Source organism: Xyrauchen texanus, chromosome 38, assembly GCF_025860055.1.
Source record: "Xyrauchen texanus isolate HMW12.3.18 chromosome 38, RBS_HiC_50CHRs, whole genome shotgun sequence".
In the NCBI taxonomy this organism is placed as follows: domain Eukaryota; kingdom Metazoa; phylum Chordata; class Actinopteri; order Cypriniformes; family Catostomidae; genus Xyrauchen; species Xyrauchen texanus.
The window spans coordinates 5,134,265-5,150,733 of NC_068313.1; the positions used below are offsets into that span (position 1 = coordinate 5,134,265).

General features: G+C 40.0%; 1 protein-coding gene across 1 annotated transcript in view; it reads left to right on the forward strand.

The window, feature by feature from the left end:
* LOC127631585 (bromodomain and WD repeat-containing protein 3-like) overlaps positions 1–16,202 on the forward strand; it is a 60,052-nt gene extending 43,850 nt beyond the window's left edge. The window contains exons 36-42 of the mRNA XM_052109818.1: positions 1,750–1,902; positions 2,021–2,190; positions 2,325–2,467; positions 3,003–3,128; positions 10,802–11,125; positions 11,237–11,344; positions 13,328–16,202. Of these exons, the coding sequence (XP_051965778.1) occupies positions 1,750–1,902; positions 2,021–2,190; positions 2,325–2,467; positions 3,003–3,128; positions 10,802–11,125; positions 11,237–11,344; positions 13,328–14,700 (2,397 nt within the window). The 3' untranslated portion in view covers positions 14,701–16,202. The remainder of the gene's footprint in view (positions 1–1,749; positions 1,903–2,020; positions 2,191–2,324; positions 2,468–3,002; positions 3,129–10,801; positions 11,126–11,236; positions 11,345–13,327) is intronic.
* The last annotated feature ends 267 nt before the right edge of the window (positions 16,203–16,469 follow it).

The window sequence follows — 16,469 nt, forward strand, 5'->3', positions numbered from 1 at the left end:
TCTGTAATCCAGAAGGAAACCTGGTTTGGAGCAGATTAGCCATGTAGCGTAAATTGCTATAGCGATGAAAACCACTAAAAGCTGAACAACTTTAATTGTACCTAAAATCTAGGGTTGAGGCAAACTAAACTAAAACTTATCTGGCTAGCCACCAAATCCGGATTCATTGTACAGGCCTCTGGTCTGGAATAACAAGCCCAAAATAAGCCACTAGCCTCACCAAAATAAGCTTAAAAAAAAGTAATTCCCCTAAGTGGTGGATTTATCAACGTAGAAATCATGACAAGCATACAGGTAATTAACAGTTATTTCAGACATAACATTTTTATTTCAAATCTGCTTCTCAGTCAAAACCCGGCAGAATCAAATCTGTGTTTGTGCATCATATTTAACAATATTTCTCAGAATAATTGGAAACAATTGAGAATTTTTACCGCATAAATATAATGTTTTCCTTGTATCTGGATTAGACATGCATGTTCAGTATATGTAGTAATTATACATAGTTGTTAAAAAGGTCTTCATTCATAGAATGTGACCTCCACAATGGACAAATAGGTAAAGAAATGTGTGACGCAGCAGTTTCCTTCAGGATTAAAGCACATGTTTCATTTTTTTTTTTTTTTTGGGCAACATGAAGTGGTGTAGTTTCAAAAATGTACTTTGATAAACCCTTTGACCTTTTAGTTTCATGAAAAAATTATCAGAAGGAAATTAACCAGTTATAACTGGTTACCAGCATTTTAAAATAACGTTTTCAGTCCGGAACAATTGAAAATCACTTTGTTCCTGTTTTCGTTTACATTCTGCAAAACATTCTCTTTATTTTTGTTTTTTTTATTTCTCGAACCATTTTTAGTCCCTGGCCTCTAATGGGAGAAGGGGTACACTAACATATCTCTGTAACCCATGTTTGAACAATGGCCAGTTCAAACCACTCACCTTTCAGCTAAAGATACCTTTTGTGAAACTAATTTTGTCCAAATTGTTTGGTACACTTTACTATAGTTTCCTTATTAAAACTACTTGAAAGGGTTACTTGAAGCTTAAACCTAAAAAATAATAATCTTTAAATACAACAAACAAATCAACTGAAGATAAACATTTGAAAAACCTGCTATTACTTATCACCTTTTTCACCGTTTTCATGCCTGAAAAATGGATCTTAAACATCATATATTGGTTAGTTGTTTTACTTGTTTTATATTTTAACCTGATTTCACCATGAAAATTTCCATAGAGACTAGCATGTGTGTGTATATATATAACAGCATATATAACAAACATCAGAAAATAAGTCTGATGGGTTTGGAACAACGTGAGCATACACAAAAATATGAGTTTTCATTTTTGGGTGAACTATTAATTTAAGGCTCTAACATACTCTGAAATTACATGGCTGCAGTTGCTCCAAACTAAGCAAGCTCGATTTTAAAGGTTGTTGTGTTCCGAAATGTGTCTGAATGCAGTGAAGTCTCATGTGTTTCCTTTAGGGGCACTACAGTGGGCATTTGCATAAATTGTCCTCTACAGCCAGTTTTCTCTTTCATGTCAACTACTGTCATGGTAAAGAAACGGTTTTGTAAATGCAATATGAGGTTTGTTACTGCCACAGTCTCCCAGGAGCATACATTATATACAACAGGACTGCAAGCTTGAAGTGTGATTTCCATTTGCCATGAGGCTAAATAGTTTGATTGCTACAATATGTAGGTAACATTCTTCAAATTGTGTCTTGGTGTCCTCCAGGACTATTTTGATATTATCTATAAGCCCATGGACCTTGGAACTGTTCAGCAGAATCTAGAAGACAACTGCTACGAAAATCCCACTGACTTTTGCAAGGACACCAGGCTTATTTTTGCCAATGCTAAAGCCTACACACCAAACAAACGGTCAAAGGTAATGTGGCAATGTCTCTCATAGTTTAGCTTCACTGTTAAAAAATAAAAACGTAGTGTTGCTCAGTCCTTGTAGATGCATATCATCGTTGAAACGCTTGTGTCATTTGACTTCACAGATTTATAGTATGACTTTGCGACTCTCAGCGTTTTTTGAGGAGAGAATACAAAATATAATTTCTGACTACAAGACTGCTGTCAAAAGTAGCTCAAAGCTGCGGCGCAGTCAGCGATTCAGGAAAAAGTTGCAGCACCAGGAGTCTGCTTCCTCCAGCCAACAATCCAAGTGGTATGCCTGATCTGATCTCACTGCCTCTGTTCTCTCTAATTCCATTTGCTCTCTTGTTTTTTTATTTTAATTGTTTTTATTAGTTTGCATACAGAATACAATTAATCTGTTATTTTTTTTCTTTCTGGCCATAGTCAAAAGAGGGCTACTGTTAAATCTCAGGAAAATACAGAACAGTCTATAACTAAATCTACCTCAGCCAAAGTGTTTGCACCAGAGCGTCGCAGAGGCAGTGAATCCAAGAATGGCTTCAGACGGAGCAACTCATCTTCATCTGGTAAGACATAGCCACTTGCACTATCACAAAGTTTCACATAATCCTTTAAGAAATAGAACTCTCACCTGGATTCTCAAGTTCAAATCCAGGGCGTGCTGAGTGACTCCATTCAGGCTTCCTAAGCAACCAATTCACCTGGTTGCTAGGGTGGGTAGAGTCATGTTGGATTAACCTCCTCGTGGTCGCTATGTGGTTCTTGCTCTCAGTGAGGTGCGTGATGAGTTTGTGTGTGTGTGTGTGGATGCCACAGAGAATAGCGTGAGCCTCCATACGTACTACGTCTCCACGGTAATGCACCCAACAAGCCACGTGATAAAATGCACGGATTGACCATCTCAGACGTGGAGGCTATTGAGATTCATCCTCCGCCACCCCTTTTGAGGCGAGTCACTATGCCACCACGAGGACTTGGAACGCATTGGAATTGGGCATTCCAAATTGGAGAGAAAAGGGGAGAAAGAAAAAAAAAGGAAATAGAACTCTAGCACCAAAAGTTTTTTCAAAGATAATTTGTGCTTCTTTCATGGTGATACAGGGTCTGATTGTGACAGCAAACAGTCTTTGAGTGAGTCTGAAGAGGACAAGCTGCCCTCGTCTCATGGTTTCAGGCGAGAGACTAGAGCTACAAGAAGAGCTGCACAGAATAAAGGAGCAAGACACAGTAAGACACTGCTGCCTTCAGACTACCAAATCCTTCTGTGTGCCTTTTATGAGCTGACTGTTTTGCATTCCTGCAGATTACGTTCCTGGATAGTTTCACAAATATACTGTAGAACCATAGTATGTAGTATGGTGGTGTTTGTACAATACATGGCCAAAAATAAGAGGACACTCAATCTATAAAGATGGTAATTTTTTTTTGTCATTTAATGATTATGGTTCCTTAATGACTCTAGTAACAATTCCAGTAACATTTATTTTTAGTACTTTTGAGGAAGATTTAGTTGTAAATAAGAAATGCAATTCTTATTGCATTTACTGCCCTTAGCAGCCTGTTGACAATTTATGAGATCATTTCAGATTTCTACAGAGCAGATATAACAAATCAGAAATAAATGTATTGTTTGCAGAATTTTTATAGGTATAAATCCAATAATTAATTGATTCTAACTATATTTAAAAAAAAATAAATAAAAAAAAATCTAAACAAACAAGATATAGTGTACATATTGCATTTTGGTTAAATACAATATCAATTATTACAATAAACATTTGTGTATCTTTTACTACACATTTTCTTATGAATAACCAGTCAGGAACTGCAATTAAAAGAATGTTCCGAGTTCAATACAAGTTAAGCTCAATCGACAGCATGTGTGGCATAATGTTGATTACCACACAAATACATTTTGACTTAGTCTTCCTTTAAAAAAAGCTAAATTCTTTCAATGGAAGTGAATGGGGACAATTTTTGAATGTTAAAATACTCACTGTGTCAAAAGTATAGCCACAAGCATATATGTGTGTTAACATGATTTTAGTGTGATTTAAATCTCTTTCTCACCTTTCCTGTCTGTGTTAAGTTTTAGCCAGTTTGACAACTTTGTTGCCATGATCATGTAACGTCCGCAAACTTTAAAATGACAAAACATTTAAACAACTTTAGAGCTCAAATATACACAAGCTTTTTACAGAAGAATTAATGCTAGTGCTTTTATAAAATTATAAGCTTCATATTTGTGCCATTTTAAACGCTAAAAAAATTGGCCCCATTAAATTCCATTGTAAGTGTATTCACTGTAACCTTGATTTCTGTTTGCTTTTTTTTTTTTATAAAGAAAGTGATGGACGAAATAAATTTGTGGTAATCAACATTATGCCACAAATGCTGTCAACTGTGCATAAATTGTATTGAACCCAGAACATTCCTTTAAGTAATTAAAGTCTGAAGTACAACATTAAATAAACCGTAACTGTTCCAGAGACAGTTTAGACTGTTATGTTTTAGGGCTGGGCGATATGTAAAACAGCATTTTATCGATTTTATTGCAACATCCGATTACATCGTCAACCCCCCTGCAAAGGGATGGTGAATTATTTTTGTTTTATTGATTTCGCTTTTAAAAATGTATTTATTGAAACACGAAAAACATATAAAAACCTTATTTAAATTTGCAGTATGTAAGATTCAGAAACCTTTGTTATTAATGACACCTGTGGCCGTTAAGTGAACTGCAGCCATCTACCTGTTGCGTGAGCACAGGCCGAAACAAAAACGTAATGTACAAAGAGACTGAACGTGATTCACTGGCATCATGCTAACAGACGAGGTAGCATAATTAAAATGACACAGTTATGATTGTTTTACTAGAAACTTTGAGACCGTATATTTAACTCTCCAGTGCTGGAACAGGGCTAAAACAAAGTGTGGATATAGGTCTGACTATGCAGGACTGTAGTTTGAAGTAATCACTTTTCTTTGCATGGTACATTGACTGCATTTATATGATTGACTGCCTATATCGGCATTAGCTAGCTAGCCAGCTTTATCAATAGTTGTTATCTTTTATTAATTGTCATTTTGATATATCGATGCACTATTGTTTTATAATAATAGATTGTATATATTTTCTGTATAACCAAGTTGCGTTACACTAATGAATGGAGCTTTTTGCATTCTTGAACATTGTCTAGCATTCATTTCATGTGTTATTGTAGTTTAGCTAAAATTACACACATATGGCACTATATTTCACATGCTTTGCAGTTATGTAAGCTTACCTGTCCAATAAGAAGAACACCAATTCAGGGTCTGTTTTGATCCCCAAAACCGAACGAAGGTCTCTTCAGGAATCAAATGCCCTGCCGATGTTCACTAGTTTTTGCTCGACCACAATCATGTTTCCGCTTAGCCAGACGGAGTTTTCTTTTTTGTTTTGTTTTGTTTTATGTTTACTCCGAGATTGTGCAGGAGTCGATGTTTTATTGGGAGCCGTTCGTTTGCTGGATTCCATCTATAAGATAACGTTGCCTAGTGTTGCAGACTGTTGTCGCTGTTGAATAGCAGAAGAGAAGCTACTGTCTGAGGCAAGGCTCTCGGGAGCATGCACAAACATCACATCCTTTGGATTTTCCCGGCAGAAGCGACCCGCTCCCTTTGTGTGATAATCTGGCTTTAATAGTCAAGTCAAGTGGTTTTTATTGTCGTTTCAACCATATACAGTTAGTACAGTACACAGCAAAACGAGACAACGTTCCTCCAGGACCATGGTGCTACATAAAAACAACAAAGGACCAACACAGGACCACATGAGACAACACAACGAAATAAAATACCTATATAAAAAACCTATATATACCTATATAAAGTGCACGTGCAAACATGTGCAAAAAGTACAGGACAGTACAACAAATTTCTGACAATGAACAGGACAATAGACAGTGCAGCGCCGACCAGTACTCAGTAGTGCAAAAAGATGACAGTTTCTAAAAATGTAAACATAACATACTATGAGATAGTGTTCTATGCACATAGCAGTTATTGAGGTAGCAGACAGTTATAAAGTGACAGTAATTAAAGTGCAACTCAGGACACGTGTGTGTCAAACCAGTCTCTGAGTATTGAGGAGTCTGATGGCTTGGGGGAAGAAGCTGTTACACAGTCTGGCCGTGAGGGCCCGAATGCTTCGGTATATCTTTCCAGACGGGAGGAGGGTAAAGAGTTTGTGTGAGGGGTGTGTGGGGTCGTCCACAATGCTGGTTGCTTTGCGGATAAAGTGTTTTTTGTAAATGTCTTTGATGGAGGGAAGAGAGAGAGAGCAGCTGCTCAGGATGCTCTCAATAGTCCCTCTATAGAATGTTGCTGGGCTTTCTTGGTGATAGAGCTGGTGTTGAGGGACCAGGTGAGGTTCTCCGCCAAGTGAACACCAAGGAATTTGGTGCTTTTGACGATCTCCACAGAGGAGCCGTCGATGTTCAGCGGAGTGTGTTCACCTTGTGCTCTCCTAAAGTCAACAACCATCTCTTTTGTTTTGTCGACATTCAGGGACAGGTTGTTGGCTCTACACCAGTTCGTCAGCCGCTGCACCTCCTCTCTGTATGCTGACTCGTCGTTCTTGCTGATGAGACCCACCACGGTCGTGTCATCGGCGAACTTGATGATGTGATTCGAGCTGTGCATTGCTGCACAGTCGTGAGTCAGCAGAGTGAACAGCAGTGGACTGAGCACACAGCCCTGGGGGCCCCAGTGCTCAGTGTGGTGGTGGTGGTGGAGATGCTGTTCCCGATCCGGACTGACTGAGGTCTCCCAGTCAGGAAGTCCAGGATCCAGTTGCAGAGGGAGGTGTCCAGGCCCAGCAGGTTCAGCTTTCCAATCAGGTGCTGGGGAATGATTGTGTTGAATGCTGAGCTGAAATCTATGAACAGCATTCGAACGTATGAGTCCTTATTGTCTAGGTGGGTGAGGGCCAGATGGAGGGTTGTGGTGATGGCATCGTCCGTTGAACGGTTTGAACGATACGCAAACTGCAGTGGATCTAGTGAGGGGGGCAGCTGGGTCTTAATCTACCTCATGACGAGCCTCTCGAAGCACTTCATGATGATGGGTGTAAGTGCGACGGGACGGTAGTCGTTGAGGCAGGACACTGAAGACTTCTTTGGCATGGGGATGATGGTGGTGACCTTGAAGCACGTTGGAACGACGGCGCTGCTCAGAGAGATGTTGAAGATGTCGGTAAGAACATCTGCTAGCTGGTCTGCACATCCTCTGAGCACTCTGCCAGGAATGTTGTCTGGTCCAGCAGCCTTCCGTGGGTTGACTCTATTTAGAGTTTTCCTCACATCCGCCGTGGTAAGACAGAGCACCTGGTCGTTGGGAGGAGGGGTGGTCTTCCTCGCCACCACGTCATTCTGCACTTCAAACCGAGCGTAGAAGTCGTTCAGCGCATCTGGAAGGGAGGCATCTTTGTCACAGGCAACTGATGTTGTCCTGTAGTTGGTGATGGCCTGGATGCCCTGCCACATGCGCCGCGTGTCACCGCTGTCCTGGAAGTGACTGTGGCTTCTCTGGGCGTGTGCGCGCTTTGCCTCTCTGATTGCCCGTGACAGTTTGGCCCTAGCTGTTCTTAGGGCTTCCTTATTGCCTGCTCTGAAGGTGGAGTCTCGGGACCTCAGTAGCATGCGCACCTCCGCAGTCATCCACGGCTTCTGGTTGGAGCGTGTGGTGATGGTCTTGGAGAAAGTGACATCATCAATGCACTTGCTGATGTAGCTGGTCACTGATGCTGTGTATTCCTCCAAGTTGGTAGAATCACCATATGTTGCAGCCTCCCTGAACATGTGCCAGTCAGTACACTCAAAACAGTCCTGAAGAGCAGAGATGGCTCCTGCTGGCCAGGTTTTCACCTGCTTCTGAAGCAGTTTTGTGCGTCTGACGAGCGGTCTGTATGCTGGAATTAACATAACAGAGATGTGGTCTGAGTAGCCGAGGTGTGGGCGGGCTCCGCCCAGTCAGCGCCTGGGATATTTGTGTAAACAAGATCAAGCGCGTTCAGCCCTCTCGTTGCAAAGTCCACATACTGATGAAATTTAGGGAGCACTGTCTTGAGATTTGCATGGTTGAAATCTCCGGCGACAATAAACAGTCCGTCGGGGTGAGCGTTCTGCAGTTCAGCTCATAGCCCCATACAGTTCACAGAGCTTCCTTAGCGTTAGCGCTGGGGAATGTAAACTCCGGTTATGCAAACAGTGGTGAATTCCCGTGGTAGATAAAAAGGTCTGCATCTAACAGTCACAAGCTCCAACAGCGATGAACAGTAACTAGAGACTAGCATAGAGTTCTTGCACCATTCCGTGTTGATGTAAACACACAAGCCACCACCGCGAGTCACCGTAGAGAGCTGTATTTCTGTCGGCACGAAACGAGGCGAGCCCGTCTAGCTGAATGGCGGCATCCGGAACTCTGTCGCTGAGCCACGTCGCCGTGAAAACAAAGATGCAGCAGTCTCTAAACTCACGCTGCGTAGCCTGCTGGAGTCGGATATAGTCCAGTTTATTGTCCAGGGAGCAAATATTTGAGAGCAGGATAGACGGGAGAGCCGGCCGGCTAGGGTTTGTTTTTAGCCTAGCATGGACCCCCGCCCTCTTTCCGCTTCGCTTTCTGCACACCGCTTACGACGTCCTCTCCCCCGGCCACCGGCATCAGGCGACGCCGAGGGCTGGAGGCCTGGTGTCCGCAGCAAGCCGAGTACGCGTAGTGCCTCCTGCAGGTCATCATGCAGCTTGGTTTTTGCATGAGTCTTATATTTCAGTAGTGTCTGGCGATGGTAGACACGAACACCGGTTGCTCCGATGTCCATGTGTTGCAAAAGTCGGGCTTTTTTAACAAAAATAGCACCATTGTGGATCCGGAGTGGCCGCTGCGTGCTACCGCGCCGCCATCTTGGATGTTTCCAAGATGTAATAGGCAACCTAGGAAGTCCGGAAAGGGCTAATTTTGAAGTTGCGTTACAAGCTGTTCACACATTGGCAAAAAAAAAGGCAAATATTACATGAAAAAGTTTACATATTGCAATTTGAACCACCTCCCCAAATCTGAACATGTATTGTCTCCAACGGCTCCATTTGCCATCAATCAAGCATCCGTCAATGACAACAAGTGGAAAATTACTAATAGCCTACAGAACTAAAGACAATTCTAAATGTAAAAGCAATAATAATCAAAATAAGCCTAATAAATTCCCTTGTGTTCCCAAAATAATGCTGCCAAATGTGCGCTTTTATCAAATTTGTGTTTTTATTGCATTTTGGTAATGCAGTTAATGCTGCCTGAAGAAAAGAAACAGAACTCCGTTTTAGATTTAAGGTGAACGTGTATTGTATTACTTTATGATTTAATCACTTTAGTCTTTGTTTCTTTAATACAAAGATATATATTTAAAAACTCTTTACATGCACTTGTTCCACAAGACAGGCACGTCTCTGAACAAACAGCGATTCAGATACAAGCATTGACTGCTTTTGTCTGTCCTTAAAATTATAATAAAGTGTGTTTCTTGAAGCGCATGTCTTTTAGACTAATAGCATTTCTTGTCATGTGTCACTCCGAGATGTCTTGCAGGTTACCCGCCTGTTGCGGGTAGATGAGCAAAATTACCTGTGCATGAAATGCATTTGAATGAGGAGCTTGTGGACTGGATTCAGCCAGTGACTGGTGCTAGCTTCACACCCTGTCCACTGTTTAATATACTGTATTTGCCATTTCCCAATGTTGTCAAATTGCACTGGTAGCGTTTTTTTGTATTTTTATAAATGCTTAAGAGCATTAGAGGTCAGTGTTGCTGCTGGAAATGCCCATTGTACAAAGGTGCCTGGGTTTGCTCCTGGCTGGCAGCAGATAGCCTAACCCCGCCCCCATTCCTAATCCTAATTCCTAATCCTTTCTGATGTCAATTTAATGTAGGAAAAAAAGGTGGGGAAAGCACTTGACAGAATCTCTATGCATTACAATCAGTGTTTGTATTGATATGCATCTGAGTGTGCTGAAAACATTTAGATCAGCTTGTCTTGGCAGCTCTTCACTAAATAAATTCATTGTTCACTTGACGAGAACAGGAGGCCGGGTCAGTGACTGAACAATTTTTATCAAGCAAATTTTTTATTTTATTTTTTAACATAACTCAGCAGGGATTAATGACCTCCTGCTGACAGATGCTAATGCACACTTTATCTCCCTCTACCTAATAATTGTTATTGATGCTCACACCTGAAAATCACTGGAAAAATCTAGAAAAAATGCAGAGTGGCACCGGCTTAAGGCGGAGTAGCCTGCCAAGAACAACTCGACACCTTTCTCCCATTGCGAATGAAAACACTTGAGTATTTTTGTTAAATCATCTTCCGCAGAAAATTGCACTTAAGGGAAACTTAATGGAACTGAAAGTGATTAAAATCATATGTTTCTGGCATTTAACCTGTTCTGAACAAGAAACAGCTCTTAGTTGCCAACCCTATTTAGTAACATGGTTTATATCAAAGTACCATTATATTACCACCACTGTGTCACGACAATATTGTATTGTAATGATTTGATACTAATTGTTGGGGGGAATCAACTATAGGATCATCTATAGGACTTTTTATAATGATAACAGACCTTTTTTGTTTGGTAGCTTATAATTGGTGGTTGGACAAAGTGGTTAAATGTAGTTCCCTATAAGGCAGGCGCATTACATATCTGCTTGCAGTTAAATGCTCAGTACTCTGAGGATGGCCACCAACTTGTGGAGAAATATGTCTTAGTTTTTGGGACTGAACAATACATTGAACTATTAATTAACCCCTCTTTGTAAAAAGGGTGACGTTATGTCTAGAATGACTGCCTTTTTTGTGTATTAGAGAGCCATTCCAAGGTTAATGGGCACAGCAGATCGTCAGTCCAAGAGCATCAGAGAGCACAACCCAGTAGCGACTCGGAGCAGGATCCATCGCAAGGCTCAGAGGCCTCCGAGATAGAGTCGTCTTCTGTCAGTCGTCGGCCGAGGGCCCGCAAGACTGCCATGGCAGCAGTCGATAAGATAAAACTCATGGAAACTCTGGAGAATGAGGACGTCTCGGATGAGGATGGCTGTAGAAGCATGGTAAAACACTTGACTGCTGGCAAACGTACTGCTGTCCTTCAGAGCAGTTCGGAATCTGAGCAACAGAACACTTCTCAGGAGGGTACGAGCATTACTTAGGATATTTAGGACTGTGTTTTCAAAATATTTTGAGTGAGAGTAAAACACAAGTTTAGATCGTCCTTCTTTTAACATGGTATTCTTCTGCTTACAGAATCAAATGAAAGTGATGCTTCAGCCAGCGAAGAAGAGAAAAGTGATGTCAGCGCTGTTAGTGAATTATCTTCTCATGGCAAAGACAAGACCAAAAGACCAAAAAAGGGTATGTTTGGTAGTAGTATTTTCAATGTTGAACTATTCAGCTTTAAATTTGTACCCAAAATGTACTTCTACTATAATTTTTCCTCAAAATGTAATATTGTGATCCACCTATATAGCATTTAGTGGTGTTGATGTTGACGCATTTTAGTACTAGAGTCTTTTGATTTCATTCACTAAAAAGATTTGTTCATCGAGTCGTTCATTTAGTATTTCTACAAGTTACACCTTTGCGCCTGTAGATGGTGCCAAGTGACCATCTTTTAAGTAATTGCATTAAACCAAATGTAGTCTTTCATGACCATAACAAGTCTAATGATCTTTTATTAAAATGTGCATGTATACAGTTCTACTATGAAACTTCAGCAATCAGAAGCATTTAAGCATCAGAAGCATTTCCCCACAAATGACTGCAAAGCTTATTTATCATACTGTGAACTGCTGAGCACGACTTTTCATCAAGCTGTACAAAAAAAGACAACAATACTAGTCTACAAAAGAATGAATAGTTTCAGTAATGTTTGTATGTCATTGCAATGTGTGGTCTTCACTCACTTTTATTCATAATTCATCCGGCCCCTTGTTAATGAGATTGACGAACTCAATGAATGACATGCAGCTCCTCCTCTCTTTCAGCCAGTCAGCTGATCCTTGTTCATGATGACTGATTCGTTCAAGTTAACCTGGATATTCAGTTTCTTCACAAATAAACGAGACCGACTGGTTTAGTGAAGGGGTGTATTCGTTAAGTGGGTCAAACCAATGATATGCACCTTTATAGCCAGCACTCAGATGCAATTGGCTTGTGCTAAAGTCAATATTTTTAAAGGAACACAAATGGAATTTGCATATCTACAAATGTACGAAGATACTTAAAAATTAATAGTTTAAACACCAGAACAGTTTTATCCACAAATGGCAGGTGGTAATTTCCTATATTTTGTCAGATGCTGGGCTTAAATTTTCCCAAGACATAGAAAAATTCAAGAAAAGCCTACATAATAATATATAGTCTGTATTATATTATTCTAATGTGAAGGTTTAAAATATATACACCAATTTAAAAAAAAAATAGTCAAGTACCACTTCGTTAAGATGCTAGTCATGTTTGAAAATTTTTCAGTTGTCAACACATCTTCATCGTATGCTGGTGTAATGATATGTACATGCATTCCATCTACTGCATCACTTGCCCAACAATGACCATAAATAACAATAATGTCATCATTTCCTACATTTAATAAACAACTAAATTTTTTTATTTCGTAACAATTCCATCAAATTGAATTGAGTTGTCTAAATGTAACAATTTAAACAAATATATTTAAATTTTATTAATTAAATTTAGTTGGAATTTTGTCATTAAATTGAAATAAACAACAGCAGACATGCTTCAGGTCATCTGTGATTCACGCTTAGAGATTTAGGAGCTACTTTTAGTGTTAAAATGCTCAATGAATTACTCTTCGATGAAAGATTTACTAGTCTTAAACTCATGAGTGACACGACACAAGTTGCTACACAAGACCTACTTTTAGCCTTGACATTTTTTGTGAATAAGGGCCATGATTTCTGAAAAAATTAAGGTAATCTACAATAGACTGCAATCATAGTTTCAGGTCTGACTTTGAGCCATTTTTCATGATCTAGTCATTTCCACCATATTTAATTTTTTTTATTGAATATTGTTACGCTCAGAAATTTGTCACAATAGAGTAACTTCTGTGTCTCTGAATGCTGGTTCACGTTGACTTAATGCCGTTTCACGTTGACTTAATGCCATGCATTTTACATGCCACTGAAAATAAAGGCTAATCTGTACATTGTGGTGACAGGTAAAGTTGTCAGGACGTATTTATTTGTATAGGGTTTTTCACAATACACTGTTTCAAAGCAGCTTTACAGAAAATCATATTGTATGTCTTAAATGTCTTCCCCTTAAAGTTGTAGACTGTGCTTTGACATTTTCCTCATTTCCCGTTTTTAGAAATTACTTTCATTAATGGACACCGTAACAAATGCCAACGTGAAAAAAGAGAGCACAACTCAGATGATGGGCAGAGTCTAAATGAAAGTTTGAATGAAGAGTCGGAGGAAGACCTCATTGTCAGGCGAAAACCCACCAGGATGATTGCAAAAGCTGCTTTCAGTAAAATAAAAGAACTGAATGACAGTGATGCAGAGGAAGAAAATTGCTGCAGGGAGCGAAATCCAACACCTCACCCAAGCAAGCAGGATTCAGAAAGAAGTTCTGATGAGGATGTTGAGGTGCCAAATGCAAAAAAGCACCCTCATCAAAATGGAAGGAAGAAGTATGTCAAAGAACTGAAGAGGAGTAAATTGCCACCAGAAAGCCAAGAACAAGCTTCTGCCTCAAAACTGCAAGTCATCCACAAGAAAACCTTAGCCACAGATGCATTGATACCAACAACCCAGGAATCTGAGGAACTTGGAAATGTTCCAGAAAAATCTGTTGCACACAGGAAGAGAAATAAATCAAGAGATGATGTAGAGAATCAAGGCGATAATGCAGAGGAAAGAAGGTCATGCCGAAACAGAAAGTGGGCATCACACTCTCTGAAAAAGATGCAGGATGTTAGGTCAGATGCTTCTAGTTCAGAGAGCATAGAGAACCTGCAACAAAGCGATGACTCTGATACGTTTTCTTGTGTTGTTCCAAGGAAACGTTGCCTTACAGCTGCATCCAAAAGAGTCTGTCTCAGAGCTCTTCCCAAGAAAAACTACATCATGGAGGACTCCGATGAAGACTTCAATTCAGAAATGGAAATCCAATCAAAGAATGAAATGAGCAAGAAGAGGGCTTGTGAAAGCGAACCATCAAGGGATTCTTCCAAACGAAAACGGATTGGCTCCTCAGATTCTGAAGAAATGAAAAGGACCACTGCTGAAATTGAGTGCATGGAATCTCAACGAAAGAGTTCAAAATCCTCAGAGCATTTCAAGAATGTTTTAATAGACTCGGAGACAGAAACAAGGGTAAAATCTGAGAATGGTCCGTCACGCAGCAGATGGGAAAGGTGGTCCGAGGAGAAGCCTCCCAAAGCGACCTACCAACAAGAAATGCATTGTGACTCTAAACGGAAGGAAAGCTACAACAGCAACGATGATGGAAGCACCCCTGAGAGTGAAGAGGAGGCATCAGAAGAGTCAGATTTGGATCACAGCTCAGATTCATGGAGCAGTTTAAAGAGAAGTCATAGAGATCGCTCGAGAAAACATTGGAGAGCTGTTTCTGATGATGATGATAGCGATGCATTGTTTGGGAAACCACCACGGGCCACTCGCATCCGAACCAGAAACCGAGGCAAACGGACAGTTAATTACCAAGACAGTGAGTGAAGGAATTGGAAGGTGGAGCCATGCAAGATACACTAACTGGAGACCTTGAAGACACTTGATTGTCCCAAAATAATAAATGGTAGTAGCACTGGAGTCCTCAATATACTGTGAATCGGTTTCATTCAGGGATATTTATATTTTCTATGAAAAATAAAACAAACAGAGAAATGATTTATAAATAGATGTACTTGACGTAATTGTTTGGCTGTCCAAACCAGCCCCACTCTTTGATTCGGCCAACAGGAAAGATTACATAGAGAATTGTTGTCTGCTTTGGTGCCATCTTAATATACCTTCTGTTAAATCAAGCATATTTTGCTGGCTTGCACTAAAAGGCACACTGTAATGAGATATTTTATACACTAGTTCTGCATTAGAAACTCAGGGGTCAACTTTGTTTACCATATTCTCAGACTTGCTTTTTTTTTTTAGGTTTGTTGTGAGCAAGTCCAAACACTTGAGCAAGTTATTTTTGACTCTTACACTTAAATTCTGTATTGTCGATGTTAAAGGGATTCTCGAGCCAAAATGTACAAAGTTTTACCAATTTCTGTCATCCTTTTTTTAGGTTCCCATTCATTAGGTTGTAATTACGTTTTTCATATTACATTTGATATCTTTACAGAGGTTTCTGAGAATCATTTGTAGCAAAGCATTGCATATTTAAATTTCTCTTTGTCAAGCATTACTTTTCTTTTTGTATTCAATTTAAATGCATTGTCATGTCCAATGAATTGATACCTATTTGCTAATTACAGTAAATCAAATTAGTACTTGCAGCAAAGTACTGTGATTTCTCATATTGGGAAGATGTTTTTGTGATCTGTATTGCATACTTTTTGTATTAATTCCTTAATTTATCAACAGCAATTAACTTTTGTACCCATTCTTTGAATTGTTAATTGCAGTCTATGTAATACAGTGGTTAAATGGCATTTTGCTTAATGTCTTTTTCATAACAGCTTATTCTTTAATACAGGTTTTCACAGATGTTAAGCCTGTTGGCCGGTGAAAGAGTTGGCTCAGTGAAGTGAGAGGGGGATGACTTCCTATGAATAAAGTACTGTTGCAAATTGGAATGGGTTTATTAGGATCCAAGTACTGAAATACTTGGGGGCGGCTCTGTAGTTCCCCCTTTAAAATGAGCATGTAACGGGGTCTCTGTAGCACCCCCATTTTCACCTAGAGTCACCAAACTTGATACATTTATTGTTCTCATAAAGCCAAACAACTTTCACTCTTAGTCATTAGCTTGCCCTATAGAAGTCGGCCATTTTGGATTTTCTGAAAAGCGCAGTCTCTGAACTTTTAAATACTCCTGGGTGATTCATGAGACTGGCACCACATTTAGACAACATTATGCCAAGGCCTTGATGATACCAAAGTGTGAACAGATTTTTGATATTTCGAATGGTTTTGCTATGGCGAAGCATTAAATTAATGTGAAAAAAATAGGAAGTTTCAATTGAGCACAGTAATACCATGGTCAGTAAACCATTTACCAGTGGTTTTGGCACTGTGAGCAGGTGCCAGGTCGTGCTGAAAAATGAAATCTTCATCTCCATAAAGCTTTTCAGCAGATGGAAGCATGAAGTGCTCCAAAATCTCCTGATAGCTAGCTGCATTGACCCTGCCCTTGATAAAACACAGTGGACCAACACCAGCAGCTGACATGGCACCCCAGACCATCACTGACTGTGGGTACTTGACACTGGACTTCAGGCATTTTGGCATTTCCTTCTCCCCAGTCTTCCTCCAGACTCTGGCAC